Source organism: Danio aesculapii, chromosome 5, assembly GCF_903798145.1.
Source record: "Danio aesculapii chromosome 5, fDanAes4.1, whole genome shotgun sequence".
Taxonomy (NCBI): domain Eukaryota; kingdom Metazoa; phylum Chordata; class Actinopteri; order Cypriniformes; family Danionidae; genus Danio; species Danio aesculapii.
This window is the reverse complement of record NC_079439.1, coordinates 13,241,216-13,253,652: the sequence shown is the minus strand read 5'-3', so window position 1 is coordinate 13,253,652 and position 12,437 is coordinate 13,241,216. Positions and strand designations below refer to the sequence as shown.

General features: G+C 33.2%; 2 protein-coding genes across 2 annotated transcripts in view; one reads left to right on the top strand and one right to left on the bottom strand.

Annotated features, from left to right (window-relative positions):
* pole (polymerase (DNA directed), epsilon) overlaps positions 1 to 687 on the bottom strand; it is a 54,831-nt gene extending 54,144 nt beyond the window's left edge. Inside the window, exon 1 of the mRNA XM_056457402.1 lies at positions 334 to 687. Coding sequence (XP_056313377.1) covers positions 334 to 395 — 62 coding nt within the window. The 5' untranslated portion in view covers positions 396 to 687. The remainder of the gene's footprint in view (positions 1 to 333) is intronic.
* A 306-nt stretch (positions 688 to 993) lies between these two features.
* Positions 994 to 12,437, top strand: part of lztr1 (leucine zipper like post translational regulator 1) — a 29,661-nt gene continuing 18,217 nt past the window's right edge. Inside the window, exons 1-8 of the mRNA XM_056457400.1 lie at positions 994 to 1,523; positions 2,946 to 3,008; positions 4,023 to 4,079; positions 4,157 to 4,236; positions 9,039 to 9,147; positions 9,237 to 9,317; positions 9,458 to 9,515; positions 11,335 to 11,474. Coding sequence (XP_056313375.1) covers positions 1,354 to 1,523; positions 2,946 to 3,008; positions 4,023 to 4,079; positions 4,157 to 4,236; positions 9,039 to 9,147; positions 9,237 to 9,317; positions 9,458 to 9,515; positions 11,335 to 11,474 — 758 coding nt within the window. The 5' untranslated portion in view covers positions 994 to 1,353. The remainder of the gene's footprint in view (positions 1,524 to 2,945; positions 3,009 to 4,022; positions 4,080 to 4,156; positions 4,237 to 9,038; positions 9,148 to 9,236; positions 9,318 to 9,457; positions 9,516 to 11,334; positions 11,475 to 12,437) is intronic.

Sequence of the window (12,437 nt, the reverse complement as noted above, 5' to 3'; positions counted from 1 at the left end):
AAGGCTAATTCAAAAGTAATAATAAAAACATCAGCACATAATTAACACTAAAAACTGGGAAAAAGCAATAATAAATTGCTACTAAAAACAGACCAATATTGTGACCATCTACTGTAATAATAACAATATTCACTTTAATACATGTTTTATCCTTAAAACGTAATGAAAGCTCAACTACCCAAACCTTGACTGTAAACTTTCAACATATTATATCATAATCCATAATAAACATCATGGCTGTTAGCATCCTATGTAACATTTCTGCTTGTTCTGAATCAAACACTGCTAACTTTAACGTTAGCTGAAGTATCTGTTAACATTATGAGTACTTACTGCTGGTTGTCGTGATCTCCACCTCGGTCTGCTTTATATCGTCCACTGTTTTGTAAAACCATTTCTCACTAAGGTCTGCGAGACTTTCAAAGCAGTCACTGAATATTAGAGAACAAGTTAGTTGTTGTCACGTTTACTGTACACAAGCTGACCGGTCATCTGTCTTCGCACAGTTTCAGCGCGAGGGAACTAATACCGCAGCTGCTGCTCCATCAGATAACGGTAAAACGTAATATGTCCTTATAAATGTAAATATCATTTACGTTATCACTATTTCAGTGTATATCACTGCACCAAAATTATATTTCCGTTGTTCACACTGTGACGACATAGAAATTTGGCGCGTTTTGTGTTGTTGCCGCGAGATCCAGTCACTTTCCTGCTTTGCGCCCGCCCCTTTCTATTTTACCCAATGAAAACGCAATCTCTTCCCTACGTTTTTCACGTAAGCTTTGATCGTGTTTCGCTTTTGATAGTTTTTATTTTTTTTTGTACGTTCAGGAATATAAATAAAAGTTTAAGCCGATGAAATGTGATATGTGGTGATGAATAAAACACGTGTAATTACTTTTGTGTGTTTTATCATTATCATGACGTCTAGTTTGATCTCCTCCATTCAAAGCTGTGAATCTGCGCATGTCAAGTAACGTTAGTCTCGGCTCCTCCCTAGACGTCTATGGCTTAAGCACAGCGGCTAGAAGAAATATTTTGGAATATTACCGTACATTTCATAATATTATTTCAATTCTATATTATCGACGAGTTAAAATCGAACGTTCGTTTAAGGTTACGACTGCTATTATGCGATTGGATTATTGTAAACAGTAGCAGATGATAAAATACACTTGTAGCTAGCTCGTCAGATTTGTAGGTAAGATTGTAAACAACATTAATATTTTGGGCCAACATGATTTAGATGATCTCGAAGCAAATCAAACGACCAGAAAACATGGTAGTGGATTATTTTTCGTCGTAAAGCTGTTCCTTCAGTAGGACAAAGCCGCCTTGGATGTAAATTGAATGCCATGGTTTCCTGGAGCCATGTCTTGTAAGTCTAAAGTAGCTCCCAGTGTGGATTTTGACCACAGCTGCTCGGACAGTGTTGAATATCTGACACTCAACTTCGGGCCTTTCGAGACCGTCCACCGCTGGAGGAGGCTGCCACCGTGCGATGAGTTTGTGGGTGCAAGGTATACCGGTTGTTTAACGTTACAACAGTTTTTAGCTAGCTCTTCTGTTTTCAGCTCTGAAAACAGTGTACATGTGACCATAGACCACAAAATGTACACTTTTTTTCTTTTAGAGCATTACATCAGTGGAATTTAATACCACAATGTATTAGAGGATGTGTATCGTTTAATTAAAGTGTAATTTTACAGGTTCTTAATAATCAGCATTGTAAACATAAGTTTCTGTTGTTTGTTTGTATATTTGAGTCTTCTTGTTTTTAATTTGAATTCGTAGTTTTGTTGTTGTTCTAGCCTTATAGCATCTGGCCAAAGGACAATCAATGAAAACTAGCCTTTGGGCTAATTTGGGTACTTGACACTCTTGAGGAATGTTGATTAATGAAGACCTTTCCTAGGTTGTGAAAATAAATAAGTGTAATTTGTATAATAAATAAGTAATTATTATCCTGTCATTAATATATATATATATATGTGTGTGTGTATGTATATATATATGTATATATGTATATGTGATAGGATAATAATTGTCCGAGATAAAACTATATGAAAATCTGGGAGCTAAGGGTTTAAAAAATGTGAATACTGAGAAAATAACTTTTAAAAATGTCTAATTTAACAGTCGGCGAAGATTATCCAGTGCTCAGCGCACCAACATATAGCGCAACTTCCCAAAGAGTCCCAACTTGCCAACATTAGTAAAATCTTCATGGAACAATTATTTCATTTTCCTTCGGCTTAGTTTCTTTATTCATCAGGGATCGCCACAGCGAAATGAACTGCCAACTTATCTAGTATATGTTTTACGCAGTGGATCCCCTTCCAGCTGCAACCCAGTACTGGAAAACACCCATACACTTTCACATTCACACACATGCACTATGGCCAATTTAGTTTATTCAATTCACCTATTGGGGCTGCATGGTGGCATAGTGGGTAGCATGTTCAACCCACAGTGTGCATGGCTGTTTCTCAGTGATGGGTTGCAGCTGGAAGGGCATCTGCTGTGTAAAACATATGGCGGTTCATTCTGCTGTGGCGACCCCAGATTAATAAAGGGACTAAGCCGAAAAGATAATGAATGAATAAATGAATTCACCTATTGCCCATGTCTTCGGACTGTGGGGGAAACTGGAGCACCCGGAGGAAACCCATGCAAATGGGGAGAACGTGCAAACTCCACACAGAAATGCTAACTAACCCAGCGGTGACTCGAACCAGCGACCTTCTTGCTGTGAGGCGACAGTGCTAACCACTGAGCCATTGTTCCACCCTTCATGGACCATGATCTTTAATATTCAAATTATTTTTTGGCAGGAAAGAATTTTTGACCCATTGAATGTATTTTTGCTAAACTTTAAAGGTTTTTTGGTTCGATGAGGTTTTGTTTTCCAGGATCAAATATTGGATTTTGTTTTTTTGCAGGCGTAGCAAGCATACTGTTGTGGCATACAGGGATGCCATATATGTCTTTGGAGGAGACAATGGGTGAGTACTTTAGTTTTATCTACATTTTTATCATAACATACCTACCTACACAACCTGACAAAGTCTTGTCGACCCCAGTTGTAAGAGCAAGAAATAATAACTCATCTTCTAGTTGATCTTTTGTAAAAGTGGCAGAAGGTATATTTTTCCGATGAATCATCTGCTGAACTGCATCCCAGTCATCACAAATACTAGCAGAAGACTTATTGGAACCCGCAAGGACCCAAGATTCTCACAGAAATCAGTCAAGTTTGGTCAAGGAAAAATCATGGTTTGGGGTTACATTCAGTATAGATGTGCGCGAGAGATCTGCATAGTAGATGGCAACATCAACAGCCTGAGGTATCAAGACATTTGTGCTGCCCATTACATTACAAACCACAGGAGAGGGCAAATTCTTCAGCAGGATAGCGCTCCTTCTCATACTTCAGCCTCCACATCAAAGTTCCTGAAAGCAAAGAAGGTCAAGGTGCTCCAGGATTGGCCAGCCCAGTCACCAGACATGAACATTATTGAGCATGTGTGGGGTAAAATGGAGGAGACATTGAAGATGAATCTAAAGAATCTTGATGAACTCTGGGAGTCCTGCAATAACGCTTTCTTTGCCATTCCAGATGACTTTATTAATACGTTATTTGAGTCATTGCAGAGATGTATGGATGCAGTCCTTCAAGCTCATGGGAGTCATACACAATATTCATTCTTTTTCCACTGCACCATGACTTTATATTCTATACTGTACATTATTTCTGTCAAGTAACAAGACTTTTGTCTGAGCAAAGTCAGACCTTACTGTCCTAATTAAATAATTAAAAATCAAGGCTTGATCATATTTTATTTTGGTAAAATAAGCGTAATCTAGAGGCCTTTACCTTTCATATAAGCCACTTCTGATACCAAATGATCAACTAGAAGTCAAGTTATTATTTGTTGTTTCTAAAACTTGGATAGGCAACAAGACTTTTGTCAGGTAGTGTACAAATGGATCTGACTCTCCTAATACATATTTTTCAGCAAGAACATGCTTAACGACCTGTTGCGGTTTGACGTGAAGGATTGCTCATGGTGTCGGTGAGGTTTTATGTTACTTATATTATATAATTTATATATTTTTGTTCTTTCTGATGTTAATTATTGTAATCAAATAGGGCATTTACTACTGGCACCCCACCAGCGCCGAGGTATCACCACTCTGCAGTTGTGTATGGAAGCAGCATGTTTGTGTTTGGTAGGTTTTCAGTGTCAGTTCACCTTTATTTATTAATACAGATTGTTTTGAAGGAGCTTCGCAGTAATGAATGGGAAAATAAAAGAATCAATCCTGAAAACTTCATCAAATATGAGACATTCATTCAGATTCTGTTGTACAGCAGCACTGAAAATACAATTGTGTCAGTATTCAGCTCAAGTCACTTCGGGAGTTGCTCAGTTCCATAATTGTGAAATTCAGTATTTATTTTGTTCAATTAAAGGGATAGTTCACCAAAAAATGTGAATTTACTATTTACTCACTCCAAAGTAGTTCCAAACCTTTGAGTTTCTTTCCTTTTTGATCACAAAAGAAGATGCTTTGAAGGAAGCTAAAAACCTATAAACATTGACTTCCATATTAAGAAAAGCAAAAACTATGGAAGTCAATGCAGGATTCAACGCGAAGAATTTTTTCTACTGGCCTGATCGGGACAGTGGTTCAGATTTTTACTTATTCTGCCAAAAATTTCACTGGCACCACCAAAAAACAACACAAAAAAAGTTACCAGCTATTTCTTAAACACATATTTTACATAATGTCTCAAAATAACATGCGTGAATCTAGAATTAAAAAAAAATGTTAATAAATGTATAATGTACGGAAGCGTAGAGCTGCCACCCAGGTAAAAAAAAAAAATCTGAGCTTTATCACGTTTGTACAATATACTTTTCACGTTCTTACAATATAATATCACGTTCTTACAATATAATATCACGTTTGTACAATATACTTTTCACGTTCTTACAATATAATATCACGTTCTTACAATATAATATCACGTTCTTACAATATAATATCACGTTTGTACAATATACTTTTCACGCTCTTACAATATAATTATCACGTTATTACGTGAAAACTTTATTGTCAGGTGCGAAGACAAAGAGCCCGCCTACCTAAAAACTGGCATGCTAATAACAACATTGTCCAAGCTGATCAGTAGCTGCAAAATTTCCCCATGTCTCAATCCAAGCATAAAATAGAACTTAATTAACTCTGTTAAACGAGACATTTTCTCACGCTCTGATCGCACCAGGTAAACGTAGCCTAAACAATAAAGTTTTCACGTAATAACGTGATAATTATATTGTACAAACGTGATATTATATTGTAAGAACGTGATAATTATATTGTACAAACATGATATTATATTGTAAGAACGTGATAATTATATTGTACAAACGTGATATTATATTGTAAGAACGTAATAATTATATTGTACAAACGTGATATTATATTGTAAGAACGTGAAAAGTTTATTGTACAAACGTGATATTATATTGTACAAACGTGATATTATATTGTAAGAACGTGATATTATATTGTACAAACGTGATATTATATTGTACAAACGTGATATTATATTGTAAGAACGTGAAAAGTTTATTGTACAAACGTGATATTATATTGTAAGAACGTGATATTATATTGTAAGAACGTGAAAGGTATATTGTACAAACGTGATATTATATTGTACAAACGTGATATTATATTGTACAAACGTGATATTATATTGTAAGAACGTGAAAAGTTTATTGTACAAACGTGATATTATATTGTACAAACGTGATATTATATTGTAAGAACGTGAAAAGTTTATTGTACAAACGTGATATTATATTGTAAGAACGTGAAAGGTATATTGTACAAACGTGATATTATATTGTACAAACGTGATATTATATTGTAAGAACGTGAAAGGTATATTGTACAAACGTGATATTATATTGTACAAACGTGATATTATATTGTACAAACGTGATATTATATTGTAAGAACGTGAAAGGTATATTGTACAAACGTGATATTATATTGTACAAACGTGATATTATATTGTAAGAACGTGAAAGGTATATTGTACAAACGTGATATTATATTGTACAAACGTGATATTATATTGTACAAACGTGATATTATATTGTAAGAACGTGAAAAGTTTATTGTACAAACGTGATATTATATTGTACAAACGTGATATTATATTGTAAGAACGTGAAAAGTTTATTGTACAAACGTGATATATTGTACAAACGTGATATTATATTGTAAGAACGTGAAAGGTATATTGTACAAACGTGATATTATATTGTACAAACGTGATATTATATTGTACAAACGTGATATTATATTGTAAGAACGTGAAAAGTTTATTGTACAAACGTGATATTATATTGTACAAACGTGATATTATATTGTAAGAACGTGAAAGGTATATTGTACAAACGTGATATTATATTGTACAAACGTGATATTATATTGTAAGAACGTGAAAGGTATATTGTACAAACGTGATATATTGTACAAACGTGATATTATATTGTAAGAACGTGAAAGGTATATTGTACAAACGTGATATTATATTGTACAAACGTGATATTATATTGTAAGAACGTGAAAGGTATATTGTACAAACGTGATATATTGTACAAACGTGATATTATATTGTAAGAACGTGAAAGGTATATTGTACAAACGTGATATTATATTGTACAAACGTGATATTATATTGTACAAACGTGATATTATATTGTAAGAACGTGAAAAGTTTATTGTACAAACGTGATATTATATTGTACAAACGTGATATTATATTGTAAGAACGTGAAAAGTTTATTGTACAAACGTGATATTATATTGTAAGAACGTGAAAGGTATATTGTACAAACGTGATATTATATTGTACAAACGTGATATTATATTGTAAGAACGTGAAAGGTATATTGTACAAACGTGATATTATATTGTACAAACGTGATATTATATTGTACAAACGTGATATTATATTGTAAGAACGTGAAAGGTATATTGTACAAACGTGATATTATATTGTACAAACGTGATATTATATTGTAAGAACGTGAAAGGTATATTGTACAAACGTGATATTATATTGTACAAACGTGATATTATATTGTACAAACGTGATATTATATTGTACAAACGTGATATTATATTGTAAGAACGTGAAAAGTTTATTGTACAAACGTGATATTATATTGTACAAACGTGATATTATATTGTAAGAACGTGAAAAGTTTATTGTACAAACGTGATATATTGTACAAACGTGATATTATATTGTAAGAACGTGAAAGGTATATTGTACAAACGTGATATTATATTGTACAAACGTGATATTATATTGTACAAACGTGATATTATATTGTAAGAACGTGAAAAGTTTATTGTACAAACGTGATATTATATTGTACAAACGTGATATTATATTGTACAAACGTGATATTATATTGTAAGAACGTGAAAAGTTTATTGTACAAACGTGATATTATATTGTACAAACGTGATATTATATTGTACAAACGTGATATTATATTGTAAGAACGTGAAAGGTATATTGTACAAACGTGATATTATATTGTACAAACGTGATATTATATTGTAAGAACGTGAAAGGTATATTGTACAAACGTGATATATTGTACAAACGTGATATTATATTGTAAGAACGTGAAAGGTATATTGTACAAACGTGATATTATATTGTACAAACGTGATATTATATTGTAAGAACGTGAAAGGTATATTGTACAAACGTGATATATTGTACAAACGTGATATTATATTGTAAGAACGTGAAAGGTATATTGTACAAACGTGATATTATATTGTACAAACGTGATATTATATTGTAAGAACGTGAAAGGTATATTGTACAAACGTGATATATTGTACAAACGTGATATTATATTGTAAGAACGTGAAAGGTATATTGTACAAACGTGATATTATATTGTACAAACGTGATATTATATTGTAAGAACGTGAAAGGTATATTGTACAAACGTGATATATTGTACAAACGTGATATTATATTGTAAGAACGTGAAAGGTATATTGTACAAACGTGATATTATATTGTACAAACGTGATATTATATTGTAAGAACGTTATATTATATTGTACAAACGTGATATATTGTACAAACGTGATATTATATTGTAAGAACGTGATATTATATTGTACAAACGTGATATTATATTGTACAAACGTGATATTATATTGTAAGAACGTGAAAAGTATATTGTACAAACGTGATAAAGCTCAGATTTTTTTTTACCTGGGTGGCAGCTCTACGCTTCCGTAATAATGAGCAAAAATCTAAATGTTTTGTAAACAAAAAGAGCAGTATGGAAAATGTGCAGGTATTTTATTGCAAAACAAAAGGTGGCTAACCTGCCAAACTGATGGCAAACTGTAAAACAAAAAAAAAATTTCGTCATGTTGTACCCACGTAAATGTCTGCTTCCAAGACGTTAGAAACAGACGTATTCTTTTAACCTCATAATGTAATGTTGCTACCATATTGCCGTCTCTTCGCTGTACTGGTTGCTACCAGGTGATGGAAAAAATAACATGCTCATAACATCCAATCAGATAAGAGGAACTAAAAAGCAATATGGTGTTTACGACATCACAGAGAAGGTAGCATTTAAAGGCTTAAAAGCACAAACTGTTTCTCGATTCTAAGGCTGTAATTGCATGCAATTGACAAGTAGTCACAGGCAAATCAAACTTTCGGGCCAGTCTACTGTCCTGAGCGTCTCTCACATTGGCCCCGGGGCCATCGGGCAGTCCTTATTGTTGAGCCTTGCAATGGTTACAGGTTTTTTTGCGTTCGACAGAAGAAAGAAACTTTTGGTGAACTATCCCTTTAAATAATCTCCAGCTCTACAGAACACAGCAGTATCATTGTTCAGCTCGAGTCGGTTCTGTGGGGGTTTTTTAGTGATTGTAACATTTTCTTGTTGGTGTTTTAGGTGGCTACACTGGAGACATCTATTCAAACTCTAACTTAAAAAACAAAAATGACCTTTTTGAGTACAAGTTTGCCACTGGACAGTGGACAGAATGGAAAGTGGAAGGACGGTAAATGACAGTTTTTAAAGGCTTTTTTTTTTTTTGCATTTTGTGTTATTGTTTCTCTAATACACGTTTTTATGTAATTTATGTTTCAGTTTGGTAGCCAGGTCAGCTCATGGAGCCACGGTTTATAATGACAAACTCTGGATTTTCGCCGGATATGATGGAAATGCCAGGCAAGTGTGCTGTTTCCTTTATTTCAGAGCTTTAGAAGGTCCAAATTAATTATATTCCAGTCTAAAAGCCTTTATTTATAAAATTATACTCTGTTCAAATATGTATGAATTGTTTGTGTCTCTGTGTGTGTTTTGGATAGGCTGAATGATATGTGGACCATCGGTCTTCAGGATCGTGAACAGGCATATTGGGAAGAGGTTTGTATGAGTTTATTTGAACAGTTTTTGTTTGTTTTATTTGGAGAATATGTAAGATTACATAATGTTTGCAAATATATAAAGATCCTCCACATTTTACTTAACCATATCAAATTAAAACAAAATATTTTTCCTTCTATAATTGTTGAGTACAAGTAATATTAGCCCCCTTTTGAATTTCTTTTTTTTTAATATTTCCCAAATGATGTTTAACAGAGCAAGAAAATTTTCACAGTATGTCTGATAATATTTTTTTCTTCTGGAGAAAGTCTTATTTGTTTTATTTCGGCTAGAATAAAAGCAGTTGTTAATTTTTTAAAAGCCATTTAAAGGTCAATATTATTAGCCCCTTTAAGCTATATATATTTTTTTTCGATAGTCTACAGAACAAACCATCATTATACAATAACTTGCCTAATTACCCTAACCTGCCTAGCCCCCCTAACCTGGGGGGCTAATAATTCAAGGGGCTAATAATTCTGACTTCAAGTGTTAGTATGTGTGTGTATATATATATATATATATATATATATATATATATATATATATATATATATATATATATATATATATTTATATTTATATATTTATATATATATATATATTTATATTTATATATTTATATTTACACACATTTTTTTGGGTCTATTTTCAAATGACACAAAATCTAAGTATAGATATGTAAACCATTATCTGAGTTGACAGAAAAATCCTTAGTTTAGAATTACAGAAGGAAAAGAAAGAGAACAAAATATATACATAAACTCAAATAAAATAGGTCACAGTACACAGTATGGGCTTGGAGGATGTTATATAAGCGGGAAATAATTTTATCCATACCAAAATGGACCTTCAGACAAATGTCAAGACAGGAAGGATTAATTGTTGTGGATTTAGGAAGTAAGAGTGTACATAGTTTCTGACTTGCAAGAACCTGAAAAAATTACTGCTGTGAAGTTTATTTTTTTCTTGGATTTCTTGAAAGGTGGCAAAAGCACCATTTTGGTAGAGATCACTATAACTATGTGAATTCCCGCATCTCAGTTTTTATTTGTTTTAGTTAATTTTTACTTTTAAAGGGATAGTTCACCCCCAAATTAAAACTCCGTCATCGTTTACTCACTATTGACTCCAAACCAACCTATATATTTTTTTGTTTAGTTAAAAAAACAAAAAATATTTTGAAGAATGTTGGAAACCTATAGTAGCAAAAACAAATACCTTTGAAGTCAGTGGTTACAGATTTACAACATTCTTCAAAATATCTTATTTTTGAAACAAGTCAAGGTTAAGTAAAGGATAACAATTTTAAATTTGGGGTCAACTATTCCTATAACCTCCTAGGGCTTGAGTGGCCACATCCGTGGACAGCACATTTTAGTTCTTAAGTGGCTATTTAAAATACTTAGAATGTTGTAAATTTTGTTACAGACATATGGTGTCATCCTGCAACTGTTTTGCAGCATATAAAATGTCCCAAACACTTTTTTTTTAACTGATTTTTTAAAAACTGATTTTATAGATTTTACAATCTGATAGTCAAAGCAGGTAAAAAAAAACAAATTCTATGTTATATATGCATTAAAAAAATTCAGGAAAAGGTGTTTTATGTGAATTCGGACCACGAGTCCACATATATGGACATTATTTTTCTCTAAAAGTACATTGTATCAAAAGATGATACTTAGGTTTTATTCTAATTAGGTTCTAATAAGCCCAAATAGCAAAGAGAAAAAAAAAAACACCTTGGGCCTTAAGAGGTTAAGATTATAAAAAATGTCATAATATTCTGATATACTGCATTCTTTGTTTCCTTTAGATCGAACAAAGCGGTGAAATCCCACCCTCCTGTTGTAATTTCCCAGTAGCCGTATGCCGGGATAAGATGTTTGTCTTCTCCGGCCAAAGTGGAGCCAAGATTACCAACAACCTGTTTCAGTTTGAATTCAAAGGCCACATGTGAGCATTCCTGAGAGGACACTCATCGATGTCATTTCATGTGTAATATGTTTTTAGAGGGAAGGTTCACCCAAAACTGAAAATTCTCTAATCACTTACTCAGCCAACTTTTGTTTCAAACCTCTTTGAGTTTCTTTCTTCTGTTGAACACAAAGAGAAGATATTTTGAAGAAAGCTGGAAACATGTAACCATTGACTTCCATAGCAGGAAAAAGAAATACTAAGGAATCAATGGTTACAGGTTTCTTCAAAATATCTTCTTTTGTGTACAGAAAAAAGAAACTCATAAAGGTTTGCAACCACTTGAGGATGAGTAAATAATCAATTTTCATTTTTGGGGGAACTATCCCTTTAAAGCAGTGTTTTTCAATTCGCTCCTCGTACCCACCGTGCATATTTGGTATGTTTCTCTTTTCATATCTGACATTTGTTCAAATTTAACAACAAGTGCACTGCAAAGTGGACTCTGCCATGATTTCATATTGAAGAGATCATATATCTTTCGTTCAAATGGTGTTTTAGTGCGTGCATGGTTTCCGCTACATTCATTCTTCTGTGGTGGGCTGCCACACCAAAATGTATCCAGCCACGGCTACATTACAGCATCTCATTCAAAACATTCAGTCGTGTTTTTTAATAGCGGGTTATAATCGCACCAAAACGTATTACAAGGTAAGTAAATTTCAACAGCGAACTTTTCTGTAACCGCAGTACTGCTGTGTATTATTTGTTTAACCCTTTAAGGTTACATGCTGACTGACTGACCGCTGCGTGATGTGTGAGGCCAGCAAACACAACGTCGCTTTCAGTTATGATGAACACAGTTTCCATAATTATACTTCAAAAAATAAAGGTCTGGGGCTCTGCATACTATGACTTTATCTTGCTGGAGTTTATAGCCGTTTCACTTTACTTCAGGACGCATTAATACTGCTCTATAGGTCTGTTGAAGACATTCATAAA